General features: G+C 41.3%; 1 protein-coding gene across 10 annotated transcripts in view; it reads right to left on the bottom strand.

Moving 5' to 3' along the window:
• NOSTRIN (nitric oxide synthase trafficking) overlaps positions 1–15,440 on the bottom strand; it is a 59,184-nt gene that overhangs the window by 8,167 nt on the left and 35,577 nt on the right. For all 10 annotated transcript variants that reach the window (XM_058549184.1, XM_058549180.1, XM_058549182.1 and 7 more), the window contains 5 exons: positions 13,670–13,795; positions 6,013–6,111; positions 5,790–5,915; positions 1,210–1,318; positions 225–313 (listed from right to left, as the gene is read on the bottom strand). In XM_058549184.1, the coding sequence (XP_058405167.1) occupies positions 225–313; positions 1,210–1,318; positions 5,790–5,915; positions 6,013–6,111; positions 13,670–13,795 (549 nt within the window). The remainder of the gene's footprint in view (positions 1–224; positions 314–1,209; positions 1,319–5,789; positions 5,916–6,012; positions 6,112–13,669; positions 13,796–15,440) is intronic.

Below are 15,440 nucleotides of genomic sequence, written 5' to 3'. Positions count from 1 at the left end.
TCTTTTCCCAGGAGGACACTAAAGCAAACATTTCTAAGTAATTAGATTTTTCCACATCCCTGAAACTATTTGTCAAGGAGCTGACCATACAAGCTCTCTGACTAGATTGTTCTATGTCATGAGAAAGGAAAGGCAAACACAGGTCAAATGGGCCAGAAAACAGGAATTTTAAAAATAACTCTTTCATCATTAAATCTAGGAAACTGCACTCTGCAAATATTTACCTCGTCCATTAAGGCTGCTGTGGTTTTCTGGCTTTCTGCATCTGAGAAGGAGGAGTCGCTGGAGTATGCTCTCAGCATCCGTCCCAGGCCTGAAAATGCAATCATGCTCTCAGTCACTGTTCATCCTGTCCTAGTGGGATGCAGCTGAGAGGAGGTCACACTCAGAGGGACCTGAGCCCAGAAGAATTTCCTAAATGGTTGAGGCTGTTTCTGTATGTAGTTGTTACTAGATTTTGCTGAGTGGGTGACCTTCACCTTCGTTCAATGAAATCTGAGAAATGCTGGTGCTTAAAGTATCTTGATTGTTATTTTTCAAGATGAGTTTACGAATCCTCCTTGTTGACCCATTCCATGGCAGATTCCTAACATTTACCATAATGGTAAACTCTCCTTTGCTATGGCATTTACATTTGTAAACATTCGCCTGTCTTGGATTTTCTATCAAGTATTACATTGCATTAGGTTGTTCTGGTCCACATAAAATAAGCTATATATATCAGAATCACAAGTGTGGAGTTGTTTATGTTATCTGTATCACTTTAGAGCTGCTGTACATTCTAACACGCCTAACTTCTAAGTATAGGATGTAATCTGAATGATTTTTACATCATTTAGAAAGTTCGTTTAAAAAGAAACAAGAAAACCAAAAGCCCTGTGCATAGGAGATTTACCATCTCTTAAAATAGATGAATTGTCCCTCATTCTAGCCAATTTCAGAAACACAGTAAAATGCTACTTTTCTGGAAAGGGTGGTATAGTACTTACAGCTCTCACAGATAGACCAAAAGGTCATTTTCAATTTTTTTGCTCTCTCTTTTCTTCTTTTTTATTTTTCTTTATTCACATAAATTAGGTTTGACGTATGGTCCTGTAAATGAGTTGATCCCTGCCTCAGTCAGCAAAGGCAGGATCACCCTAACTCTGAATGGAACCTCCCAGGAGAATACTTTCCCTTTCTGGGCCATCCACAAAGGTCGTTACACACCTTCCTGGTCTCTCGAGGCTTTTTCAATATCTCTTTGTAGTCTCAACAGTTTTGATTTTATTGAAGACTCTTGTCGCTCTTTATTCATTGCATTGTTAGGATCTTCTTCCTTTAGGAAACAAAAAAAGATGTTTAACAATTTAAGGGGAAGAAAGTAGGAGTTGCTACTCCTGATTGCACTGAGACTTGCTGACTGCACCTAATTTTAACTAGACTGAAGAAAAAAAGTAAAAACAATAAAAGCAGGATAACCTTTGGTTTTATACAGCTTGTTCTACCTGTTCCAGACCTGTTTCCTAAGAAACCATCTGTTAACGGTCCAAATGTAGTATCATGCATGTGCCTCAAGCTAGGACTGTCCCAGGAGTGGAGCAAATGTTTACTGTGGTCTGTGCTGGCTGGCTACTGGGGACACGTGAGCTACAACATGTACGCTCTTCCCAGAATGGGTTTATAATTTAGTTAGGCCTTGAAGCGTAACAGTAAGAGACCTAGCAAGTCAGGGCCACGTGCAGTCATGAATGGTGCAGACAGGAATCTGTGGCTCACGAAGGGCAGGGCCACAAAAGCTTCAAGGAGGCGAGAAGACTTAGCCAGCATTTTTCCGTCAAGGGGAAGTAGGGCAAAGTGTACTCCAGGCAGGAGAAATGGTGCAAGCAGAGGACAGGGAGGACTGCGTGAAATGTACCAGCAACAATAAATAGACCGGTTGCTTGAGCAAACAGAGTGGAAGAAAAAGTTGTCTAACTAGTTTAGGCCAGATTTTCAGGTCGAAGTAGGGATTTTATCACGTAGGCTGTGAGAAGTCATTAACAATATCTGAGCTTTTACATACATTATTTCCAGGGTTGAATGAAAAAAAAATCAGGATGTTGGGGTTGGACGGGGAGGTGGCTGAACATGGGTGTAGCAGAGGGACAGAAACTGGTGAAGAAAGAGGGGAAACTAATGACTGAAGGTGGAACCAGAGGAGTCAGGACTTATAAGAAAGGAGAAAAACGAGGATCCTGAATATTGCTGGAGAGATTAGCTTTAGATAGACTGTCATGAAGAAAGGGAAGCACGAGGATTTAGAGCAAAGCGAAGAGCCATTATAAAAATGTAATGAATAGATAAAAATATTTTATTTACATATCTTGTATTATATATTATAAAAGGTTTCCTTATATTCTTTATTACATGTGATTCTTACAACAATTCTATGAGATTGGTTTTGTTTTCTCCATTTTACCTGTGACACTCAGAGAAATAAATGAAGTTCCAAGACGAAACAGCTAGTAAGAGATTACTCCTGAAACTCAACTCCTGTGAACCCCAGTTCTCTCCCAGAGTCCACTCCAGTCCCTCCAGGGCTGAGGCCCAAGCTGACGTCAGACCCACAAGCGAGCTCCGACTAAACCGCAAGGATGCCAATTCCAACCCTCAGTGCGTCCTTGTTGGAGGAATGCACATCATAATCTGGCTCCCACACCAGGCCATGACTGTTTTGGTTTGTTTGGGGATACCTACCGTTTAAAAATGTATATCCAGGGATAGATCACTACTGGGTCAACTTGAGGATAGAGTCTACTGCCGTCCTTTAACTTTCTTAAATTCATCCTTCTCTTCCAAAGATTTGTTAGGAAGAATATCAACACTGGTGGAGGCATGTAAAACTGCAGATACAATCTTTTGAACATGGCCTTTACAGTAACCTTATATTTTCACACCAGTCACCAGCCCTCCAATATTTACACTCAGATTGTTCCCCCATCTTACCCAAGTCCATGTAAATTGCATGGCACTAGATAAAAGCCAGTGTACACCTATTGCCAATGACTATAAAGTCACATTTTGGAAGTGTTTTGCTTTAAGGATATTAAGAAAATGCTATTCACCCATTTGGAGATACAGTCCATTCTCTTAGACAACAGATATGTAGTAGTTAGTCTGGTTTCATAGAAACCAAAAATTCCCCGGGGCATGTCAATTAAAGATAAATTGTGGCTGCCTCCTTAAATTTCCATAGAAGTTTAGTCAAATTTTCAAAGAGAATGACCCCTATTTTATTGACAGGTTGGTCAATAGGGGCATTTTTATAAGAAAGTGATATATTTTATTGTACATTTTCCCACTTCAGGGATCACCTACACTATTTAGAAGAAAAAAAAAGAGGAAAGTACTTTCCCCGTGTAATCAAATCTTCCTTTCCACTCCCATCTCTACTTTCGTTTCTGCTTTGAAGAAACATTGCTAGTGCTAATTTGCTTTGCCTTTGCCAGGGTAGGAAAAAGATTCAGTTAAAGAAACAGCTGGCCACTTACTGCTGTTTGGAGGGTGGGGAAGGGGAGAGCTGGTCAGGATTCATTGTTGGGTCCAGATCTAACTGCCTTTCCCTCTCCCCTCATCTCTTGTTCCCTGAGCGGGGGTCCTGGGACTTTGGCTACACTTTTAATCCTATAGGAGGACATGACCAGCAGGCTAGTTGTAAAAACAGAGAGGAATGAGCCCCCCAATCTGGACCTTGAAAGTCTGAATGAAATACAGCAGAGGGCCCAGGGAGAAGAGATCAGGAATTCCTCCTGCAGATTTTGGTATTGAGTGATCAACTCCTAGAACACTACAATTAAGACTAACAAGAGGGGAGCAGAGGACAAAATCTTTGAGGCATGACCCAAGAAGATGAAGAATTTACCCCAAGATAGCAAGTAGGCAAGATGCCTGGGCTCTAACCAGGGACGCTGATCAGTTTTTGGCAAGGAAAGTCATGCGATAGTAGAATCACCCAAATGCCCTCAAAAGGGGCCTCTGTAATTTGGTGCAAGTTTTTCTTTTTTTTTTTTGGTGAGGAAGATCTGCCCTGAGCTAACATCTGTTGCCAATCTTCCTCTTTTTGCTGAGGAAGACTAGCTCTGAGCTAACATCTGTGCCCATCTTCCTCTATTTTGCATATGAGACGCCTGACACAATATGGTTTGCTAAGCGGTGCGTATGTCCGTGCCTGGGATCCGAACCTGAGAACCCGGGCTGCCAAAGCGGAGTGCGCAAATTTTTACCACTGCACCACTGGGCCAGCCCCGTTGGTGCAAGTTTTTCAAAGGCAAGGACCATAAAGAATGTTGAAAATAAGACCTCTCCTGGGTTTCATGCCTTTGTGTAATCCACCCTCCTTGGGTGTGGGCTGCAATTATTGACTTGCTTCTAACAAACAGAATACGAGGAGATGTCACTTCTGAGATTAGCTTAAAGAAGACTATGCTTCCCTCTTGGCACTCTGGCTCTGTTTCTCTTGGATCACTAGTTCTAGGGGAAGCAGGCTGATGTGTTGTGAGCTCTCCATAGGAGGAGAGACTCACACGGCAAGGAACTGGTATCTCCAGCCGATGGACAGCGAGGACCAGAGGCCTGCCATCAGCTACACGAGTAAGCTTAGAAGCGGGTCATCTCCCAGTGGAGCCTTGAGATATCTGCAGTCTTGGCTGAGACCTTGATTGCAGCCTTGTGAGGGACTCAGAGGCACCCAGCTCAGCCACGCCTGGATTACTGACCCACAGAAACTGTGAGATAATAAACATTTGTTTTAATGCATTAAATTTGGGGGTAATTTGTTACTCAGCAAGAGACAACCAACATGATATACAGTGATTATTTATAAATTTCATTTGAAATATGGTACTGGGGGCCAGCCCGGTGGCACAAGTGGTTAAGTGCACGCGCTCTGCTACGGCGGCCTGGGGTTAGCCGGTTCAGATCCTGGGCGCGCGCTGACGCACTGCATGGCAAGCCATGCTGTGGTGGAGTCCCATATAAAGTGGAGGAAGATGGGTGCGGATGTTAGTCCAGGGCCAGTTTTCCTCAGCAAAAAGGAAAAAAAAAAGAGGAGAATTGGCAGATGTTAGCACAGGGCTGATCTTCCCTACAAAATAAAATGAAATATGGTACTGGAGGAGAGCTCTATGGATACCCTGGGCTGCCAGAAGGACAAACAAGTGGGTCTTAGAGCAAATTAAGCCTGAACTATCGCTGGAGGCAAAAATGATAAAACTGGGGCTGTCCTACTTTGGGCACATCATGAGAAGGCAAGATTCTTTGGAAAAGACAATAATGCTGGGAAAAATAGAAGGCAGCAGGAAAAGAGGAAGACCAAATATGAGATGGCTTGACTCTATAAAGGAAGCCATAGGCATGAGTCTACAGGAGCTGAGCAGGGTTGTTGAGAACAGGACATCACGGACATCACTCATTCAGAGGGTTGCCAGGAGTCGGAGCCTACTTGACGGCATGTAACAACAACAAATTTATAGATCGTGAAACATGTCTACCTGGCATTACTTATATAGAGGACTGAGTATGAAGATTCAATCTAAAACCCTGTTTGACTTTCTTCCCTTCCAGAGAATACCAAAGACATGTTTCCATTGCCCAGTTTGTACACCAAACACTATTTTTTTATTTATACAGACTATGAAAAAAATCAATATTTTCATGTACAAAACAAGACAAGTTTCCTTTACAAGTGCTCTCAACTTTTTTCAAAATGAATCCCTCAGTGCATGACTAAGATTCCCCGTTAATGGAACTTCCTCTCATTCCATACTTACAAAGTAATCAGTTAATAGGAACTCAGATTTATTTTCTGTAGATGAGACTGCGGTTTCTTCCACGAGAGCCTGGATATCTTTTTCGATATCTATCTTGCTGATGGCACAGTGAATCTGCGTGTGGTACTGCAATGCCAAGGAAAGCAGAACAAGCTTGCTGAAAACCTGTTTCCCACCAGTTCTTACCACACATACCAGAAATGGAGAAATCTGTACTACTCACTGTGGTCAGAGTTTGGCCAAAAAAAGAAATATGTTGGTTGTACTGGTTTAAGTTATTGCATAAAAGTTGAATTCTTTCCTTCTCCAGCTCCAGGATGCTCTGAAAAGGTTGGAAAATGGGGTAAGATCAGCCAATTGTTATGCAAAATTGAAGTCACCCACCAAGCATTGACACACCCCAAAAAAGTCATGAACTCTCACATTTGTGCCTCTTGATTACATCATGTCCAAACTGCTGTGGGGGGAGTTCCCAGGACAGGAATGTGATTTGGTGTCTGTCCTATTTATCCCCTTTTAGGATTGATTTAACTCACACACTCTACCCGGGCTTTTTTGGCCCGAAAGGCACGTAGGCGGATGCCGTGGGTTACCTGACATTCGCAAAGAAGGAGGAGGAAAGGGATCACTTGGAAAGCATCTGTGAGTTCTAGAGAGAGTGAAGCCCAGTAAAATCCATATCTATATCTTGGAAATGCATTCAGACACCAAATATTTTTAGAATTGTTTATAGTGCATACAAGGCATTCTGCTAGTCTCTGCGGGGGCAAAGATGATGAGACAAATTCTCCGCTTAAGGAAACTATTTGATAAGAGCAGAACTCCAAAGTCTGATCAATTCACAATCCTGGCCTAGAATTAGGCCTGGGGGTCAGGGACCACCCTTTGAAGCTGGGAATTTAGCCTCCTCATTTTGTATGGGATAACAAAAATTCCACTCAGAGTTTCTTAAAATTTAGATAGAAAGGGTAAATAAGAAAGGAGGGAGGTGACATTTGCTTTGTTAGCCATTAACATTTTAGATAAAGTTAGTTATCTAAGTTAAAGACTCTTGCCTCTCGCTGCTAGCCGAGCTGCTGACTAGTTGTTTGAGGGAGTTCGGAGAAGGCATTGTTCCAGAAGGCTGCGTCAGGTGGGGGTCAGGTGGAGTACGCAGGAGGGATTCCTAGTCCACATGGGGGTGGCAGGAGGCTGCTAAGTATGTGCCCACAGGACTTTAGGCTTTGACAGAGGTGCTAGGTGTCCAAAACAGTATGTCTCATCCCGTTTTTGTAAGGACAAGCCTGGGCATTCCTCCTTTATCCAAAGGCCAGGTTGGTTGCTCTCACAGCCGCCATCCCACCGCACCCCATCCCACACACCAAAGAGTGCTCAGCAGTAGTCTTCCATGAAGAAAGCTTTGGGCAAATTGGTGCGTAACGTTACCACAGGAAGTAAGAAGGGTGGACTACATCTCAGGGCCTTTGGTAGGTGGGGGTAGGGGATCCCAGAGATCATTGGCTTCTCCCATCCTGCCTCTCTTGGCACACCTGCAGGGCCCACTGGCCTGATCCTGTGTGGTGTTCCTCTATATCCGTGTGAGTAGACTGCACTCATATTCTGTTGTTATTCCATCTATGGTATATGGTCATTTTTAAATTTTTAAAATTTATGTTTTTTTAATTATGACAAAATTTACATAACATAAAATTTACTATTTTAACCATTTTTAAGTGTAGTTCAGTGTCATTAAGTAGACTCACATTGTTGTGCAACTGTCACCATCATCCTTCTCCAAGGCATCTCCAAGGTTTTTTTCACCTTGCAAAACTGAAACTCTGTACTCATTAAACAATAACTCCCAATTCCCCCTCTCCCCAGCCCCTGATAACCACCATTCTACTTTCTGTCCCTATGAATTTGACTGCTCTAGGTACCTCACATAAGAAGAATCATACAATATTTGTCCTTTTGTGTCTGGCTTATTTCACTTAGCATAAAGTCTTCCAATTTTATCTTTGTTGTAGCAAGTGTCAGAATTTCTTTCCTCCTTAAAGCTGAATAATATTCCATTGTATGTAAATACCACATTTTGTTTACCAGTATATAGTCATTTTAATGCTGCCATTAAATGCACATAGTAAAAGGCTCAGGCAGTTACTATAAACATGTATGTCAATCGGCGCAAATTTTGATCCTGTGCCAAGTGTCCCGACCCTTGAATCAGAGAGCCTAGAGCTCTGCTCCCCCATGCCGCCTTCTTTGGTGAGTCAGCACCTGCACAATTTTTGTATGTCATTCGAGCCAAATGGCTTTGTTTCTGCTGCTGGTCTCCTCAGTCTTTTCTAAAATCACAAGCACCAGCCATCTGCATGTGGTCTTGTGCCCTGTCACCCAGATAAAGGATTAAAGACACAGAAGAGTATCCTATTAATTGTATTGCTTCTCCAAGGGACAGAAATCCTACTCCTCCTAACAAATATGTAAAACAAATTCTGCCCAGTGGCTTGGACCTCAGGTGGGACAGTCTTCAAAAAGTGCCTTTACACCGTGGCAAAAGATCTAGAAAGCAGCTGTTCTAGTTTTGCACTATGAGCAAAGGACAGGGGAGAAAAGAAAATCCAGGTTTGGGGAACACATTGCATCCTTAGTGGGCAGCTGTTTCTTGACTTGGACAAGTGCTGAGCCACTAGCTTCAGTCTGAGACTAGAATAACCAGCGTTCCTTGGTGGAGATGGTAATGTTTAACAGATTTTAATTACATTTCAGGGAAATCATTAAAACGATCTATGTTTGCTCATGAAAAGAGGCTGAGATAAATTTCGCTGTGCAAAAGGGAAATCCATATCTCATTTAATGAATTATTGCTTTCTATTATCTTGTTGTTTTTGTATAAAAGAGGCGGTAGAGAAGCAAAATCCTCGGGAGGAGCTCAAACAGTCCTGTGCTCTCCCAACAGCACACACGGGGAAAGTGTGGTCAAAGAGTTATCAGGAACAGCAGATTTAGAGCCTGTCTGGGGCCCAGGCATCGTGATCATTCACACCATTCATTCTTTTCAGTTCCTGCTGTCCTGGACTTCCGGTTTGTACCACCCGAGGAGCATGGAGGGACTTCATTTTCATCTAGATTGCTTTCCTAAAACTGGACAAAGAAATATCATGCTCTTTCTAGAGCAAGAACTCTTAAGTTTTAGTATGTCTAGCAATCACCTAGACCCCTTCCCAAAATTATTCAGAGGTTCTGATTCACCCCATCTAGGGAGACACTCAGGAATCTGAATTCTAACGAGCTCCCGAGGGGCTTTGGGACATTGTCCTAGGGACTTAAAGGGCTACCAAAAAATACATTTTAAAATCATTTCTAGGGCCGGCCCCGTGGCTTGGTGGTTAGGTGCGCGTGCTCTGCTGCTGGTGGCCAGGTTCGGATCCCCGGCGCGCACCGACGCACCACTTCTCCGGCCATGCTGAGTCTGCGTGCCACATACAGCAACTAGGAGGATGTGCAGCTATGACATACAACTATCTACTGGGGCTTTGGGGGGAAAATAAATAAATAAATCTTTAAAAAAAATAAAAATAAAATAAAATAAAATAATTTCTAATTCTTTCACCCGGAGATGACTGCTGTTAACATTTTGATGTATTTCAGTTTATCTAGGTATGTGTGTATGTATGATTTTATCTTTCTAGTTATCTCTCAAATTTGTATCCTATTTTTTCACTTAACGTTATACATAAATAGTTTCCCGTGCTGTTAGTCTCCAAAACACCATTTTAGTTAATAGTCCACTGTGTAGGATTGTGTAGAATGTATCAATTCATTTAGTCATTTCCTTAAAGTTGACTGTTTAAATCGTTTCCTCTCTTTGATTTTTGACGTATTTTGAATTGAAATCTATGTTTTATTTTTCAGTTCCTTCCTCAAGATGGATTTATAGAAAGGAAATTATGGTTTTCCAACTGAGATTCTAGGAGAGAATTAAGCCCTAATGTCCCAAGGCACCCACGGTATGCAGTGAGTTACCATCTCTCCTCTGCATCTAGACTGGTACTAGTCACCACCATCCTTGGGAGAAACTGTCACTCAAATTACTTTCTGTGTTCTGTGGTTCGGATGAGCAACAACTGGCTGAGAATGTGAACAGTTTTAAGGTTCTTGACACTTACTGCAAATGGCTTTCTAAAATAATTCCTTGAGTAAATACTTTAAGTACCAAGCATTTGATTATTGGTAACTCTTGGTAGTGTGGCTACTATTTTTCAAAATATATTATAGATTATTTCTACCAACTGAATTGTTTCTTCTTAGGAGGTAGGAAATATGACTTGAACATAGTATGATTATGAAGTAATAAGACTAATTTTAACATGTGGTTTGTAGAACTGGTTTTGTTACTTAGTAGCCACACTTGAGACTTTAAAATATTTCTCACAGTAGATAGTAAACTGCTGTGAACATAGTTCAATGAATGTTCTCTGAAAGAATTTGTAAGTCCAACCTGGACAGTAAGAAGGAGTAAGAGGACACTTCATAGGAAGTTAAAATGAATTCTTATATTCATTTTTACAGAGGAATGGTGGGAGACTGGAGAAAAAAAATAAAACTGAATGACCCTAGTTGTCCCATTTCCACCTCCCACACTTATAATAAAATTCCCTTTTAATTCAATTCAGCCCACTTTTGTTATGTATCTTCATGTATATAACATTTTACTCTTGAGTTTGTAAACAACAGAAGATATACAGTGCATAGTGTAACATGTGAGTCAATGACTTGTTGGTGTAGACTGAGTACATACAAGCAAAGGAAATACAAAGTAAGGGACTCATTATTGGTTGGAGCGAGGCATGGATGACTTGACAGAAGTAATCTCAAGCGGGTCTAATGGGCAGAGGAGAGCTCTAAGGAAGGTGGGGAAAGAGGAACTGTGTGAACTGAAAGGGAGAGGGAGTGAAATACCAGTGGCCTCCAGCATGGTGGTAGCAACAAACCAGGATACAAAAAGGGTGAAAGGAAATCCTTTTCCTTATGGAGATTTTGACTTTGAGTAGATTCTCCACGTGACTTGCATTCTAATAAAACACTTGGGGTCTTAAATATTTTTATGTTTTAATATTTGAGTTGAAAGGAGGTCTTTTGGAATGTAAATAAATCTATATTTTGTCACCATCAGAAAGACTTTACAAGCAAAGAAGATAATTTCCATGATGCTTCAATGTAAAAGTTGGGACTGCTTGAAGGCGTAGGAGGACCCTAACAGGAGAAAAGGAACAGAAAAAAGGAAGGAGAGATATAGTAAGGGCCTCTGATAATAAGGATAGTTAGCAATAGCAATATCCAACACATATTGAAGGCCAGCAAGATATCAGCTACACCAGGAATCCTGGCAGCCGTACTAGGTAAGAACCATAATTACCCTCCATTGCGTGATGTAGATAGATGGGTGAGAAGGATAGAGACACTGAGGTTAAATATTTTTCTCATAGCCCTTGAAGGGAGCCTAGAAGATGGAGCAGCAATTTCTCTCCCATATTCCAAAAGGGCTGTCCCAGGATGTTGGCCTCTGTGGAAAGGCCATAGCTTTGTTGAGAAGTTCTAGAGGGCAGGGCAAGATCAGAGGCCAGGTTGGAGAGCCAGGTTTCAGGTGGATAAAGTTGGAATTTAAGTCCTTGGCCTTTTCACATCATCTTCCTCTAAAACCTATTCTGCATCAGCAAGATGCATACCAGGACCCTATGCTTGAAAGTATAAATTAAAGAAGGGTTTCTTCTCATTTCTTCCTCTCTTTGACCCAAGTTTTCATTTCTCCTTTAATTTCCTCTTTCTTCCCTACCTCTGCATCTGTCTTACCTTGAAAGTGGAATAGCAAGAGACTAAATACAGCCCTTCAGTTTCTGCTTACGGCACTGCCTTCCCTCGCCCAGCTCGTGTTAGGGCAGAAGCATAATACAGAGGTAAAGCCTGTGGCATCAGACTGCCTAGGGTGAATACCAAAACCACCTTGGGCAAGTTACTTCGTCTCTCTCAGCCTCAATTTCCTCACTATGAATTGAGAATAAAAGTATTACCTCTTCAGAATATTGTGACGAATACAAAATATAACGCATGGGGCCGGCCCCTGGGCTTAGCAGTTAAGTGCGCGCGCTCTGCTACTGGTGGCCCGAGTTCGGATCCCAGGCACGCACCAGCGCACCGCTTCTCCGGCCATGCTGAGGCTGCGTCCCACATACAGCAACTAGAAGGATGTGCAGCTATGACATACAACTATCTACTGGGGCTTTGAGGAAAAAAATAAAAGGAGGAGGATTGGCAACAGATGTTAGCTCAGAGGCCATCTTCCTCAGCAAAAAGAGGAGGATTAGCACAGATGTTAGCTCAGGGCTGATCTTCCTCACACACACACACACAAAATATACATATATATATAATATATATATATAATATATATATAAAACGCATGAATGTACTTAGTACATACCCAGCATTTGTTACATATTACCCCTATTGTTCATACCCACATTATAGTGCTTATAAAATTGCATCATGATTGCTTCTTTCTGCAATTGTACCTTGCTTTAAACATTATTTTTTAACTTAAAATATGGAAAAAATAAAAAATTTATGATCGTACTATCCAGAATTGAAAATTATTTAATTCAGTCATATTTATGTTGACTTAAAAAAGACAGCTAAGCTATTCAGATATAGTTGAAGTAACTTTTGAGCCTGGGTTTTTGTGCCGCTCTGCCAGGAGCTGTCCACAAGCTGTGTAGCCGTATGTGGCAGCCCTGTTGAATTCCCACTATGAGCTCCATTTCCCTCATCCAACATAGATCCAATCTATATGTATAAGTTTACAAACCCACATACATAACTCAGTATAGTTTGGGCTGTGAGTTTTTTAAATGTTTTAATTTACATAGATTGTACAAACAGTGTTTCTTTAACATGTTTTTGAGGTTAATTCATATTTAAATATAGTTTTAATTCATTTTTTATTGCTAGATATTAGTCTACTTTTTAAATTAGAGCACATTTTAAGGGTAATTCCTCTATTGATAGGTATGAAGATTGTGTACAATTTTTTCTCACCATGCAATTATAAACAATTCTGCAATAAACGTCCTTATGCATCCCCCTTGGTATACAGACATAAATTTTTCTTCAGGATATATGCCTAAAAGGGGAACTGCTGTGTTGTGGGTGCATGCACATTTCAGTATTACTGAAATTATTCTCACTAGAGGGGTACTAGAATTCTTGCTTCCCAACATCCTTGGCAACACTTGATATCGTCAATTTTTAATTTTTGCCAAATGATTGAGCATCTTTTCATATATTTATTGGTGATTTTGATTTCCCCTTTTGTGATTTCCTTGTTCATACCTTTCGCTTATTTGCATGGGATGATTAGCAATTCTTTATATGTCTTCTTTGCTACTATACTGTGCACGTCTCAAGAGTTGAGATGGTACTTTATTCACTGCTATATCTCCAGCACCCAACACAATGCCTGACATACAAAGGAATTCCATAAGTGATTACTGTATGAATCAACTCGCAGGCCTAAAACTCATTTCTGAGTACCCAACACTTAAGCTTTAGCTTACACTTTACTTTGACAGCACTTTGTGAGGTTAACTGAGTGCTATTGTGCCCAGTGAGAATTAGGAGCAGAAATTTTGGCCAATGATACTCAATAAAGATTCACTGGTAATTGTATCCGTGAAGAAACTGAAACAGTGAGAAGTAATGTGGTTTGTCTAAAGTCACAATAGTAGTGAGCGTCATAGCTAAGGACAGAGATCATCAAGTCATGTAACTGCAGATCTGACCTGCCTTTTCAAGGCCACACAAAGCTCCACGGAAGAAGAACAAAACATGAATGCCTAACTTACCTGGTAGCAGCTTTCTAGTGTGTTCTCCCATTTCAGTCTGGTAGAACAGCCGGCCATGTTTTTTTCGTAGTAATTTTCATCTTCTTTTGTCAACTTCTCAGTCGATTTTTTCAGTTTATTGAGGAGCTAAAGCAAAACATCAGCGTCACATATTGATTAACACATTTGTGAAAGCCCTCTGTAATTCCACATAAGGAATCATATGCAGCCCAGTGACATAGTTCTCATCTCCCAGCTAAAGTCATAAAAAGTGACTATAGATGACAAAACCAAAGATGTTCCTGAGGATAAAAAGGTTATCATAGCTGAAAGGAAACCTAAGGGCCTTTCAACATGATTCCTTCCATTTTTCACAAGAGGAAATTGAGGTCCTTAAATAAGACGTGATGTGCCCATGTTCATCAAATCAAGGAGGAGGCCAAACGACAGGTGAGGAGAAGCAAACACAGATCAAAAATCTCCAACTCAAGACTGTACTCTATCAGTGGTTCCTGTCGTCTTATTTGGCAAATCCTTCGGGCCCCTGCATTTCTTACCAGGACACATAAAGTCTTGTGTGATCATTTAATTTTTACAACTAGGATTAGGTCTGGCTACCCTCCTGTCCAGCGACCTCACTCCACGTCCACCATATAAACTCTGCAGTACAACTTTGGAATCAGACTTCAGGGTTAGAGTCCTGGTTCTGGCTGCAGGTGAGTTATTTCACCTTCATGAGCCACAGCTTTTTCATCTCTGTGAGGCGGAGAGTGATGCTCCTACCTCGCTGGGTTGCTTCCAGGATTCGAGCAGGTGATGCAGGGACAGCACGTGGCAGTCTGCTTGACACCCGGGGTAGCACCCAAAGGTTAGTATGATCCTTACTAATGAGGAACCTGAGACACACGCCAATGTCCACTGCAAACTGTGGGAAGCTTGACAGGTGCTCTCCTTTCGTCCTGCTCACCAACGACCTGCTCCTTCCAAAGAGCCCCCTCTTGCCAATCACCGACATTGGCCATTCTCACTGTGAAATCTTCTGGAAAATCAAAGTAATACAAAACTCTCTGGACCAGGGTAGCTGAAATTGATCGGAAAATGCTCAGAGAAGTAATTTCATGTCTCTGAGAAAGGAGGAAGTTGGATTAAATGAATGATTCTCAAACTTTAGTATGCCTAGAAACAACCTGGGGTGCTTGTAAAATTGCAGATTTTCAGGGTCCCACAAGTAGCAATGCTGAGCCAGAAGTTCTGTAGTAGGACTGGAAAATTTGAATTTTCACTACCTCCTCAGATGATTCTGACGCAAATGGTCCTCAAACCACAGTTTAATGAACACCGAGGATCCCTCTGACTTAAGCAGTTTAGGAGTTTCAAGGACAGAGACAAAAGCTTTTAAGAATGATCCTCTTTATGTTTAAGGACATTTTGACTAAAGTTTCAGTAATGAAGAACATTCATCCAAAATGCTGAATATTAACACCACTCACTCTATTATTCCAATTGATATGCTAGCCATTCAACTGTCCCTCGGCTCTGATGTATGACCTACACAGGACACATTTGGTTTTGTATATCAAGTGTAATGAACCACATTTATCTATAGAAACATGAGCTTGTGAATTTTAACCTGACAATAATATAGTGAAAGAGCTGAAAGTGTGTCATGGCTATACTTTGCTAAATCATTGTCGTTAGATTCTTACTGACAATGCTTACACCCCCCAGCGATGAGAACAGAGTCACTTTTGAGAAAACCACTCACATTCATCAGCCTGCACTATACAACTAT

This window comes from Diceros bicornis, chromosome 10 (assembly GCF_020826845.1).
Source record: "Diceros bicornis minor isolate mBicDic1 chromosome 10, mDicBic1.mat.cur, whole genome shotgun sequence".
Classification (NCBI taxonomy): Eukaryota; Metazoa; Chordata; class Mammalia; order Perissodactyla; family Rhinocerotidae; genus Diceros; species Diceros bicornis.
Note: the sequence above shows the minus strand (reverse complement) of the source record. Positions and strands in the feature narration are given on the sequence as shown.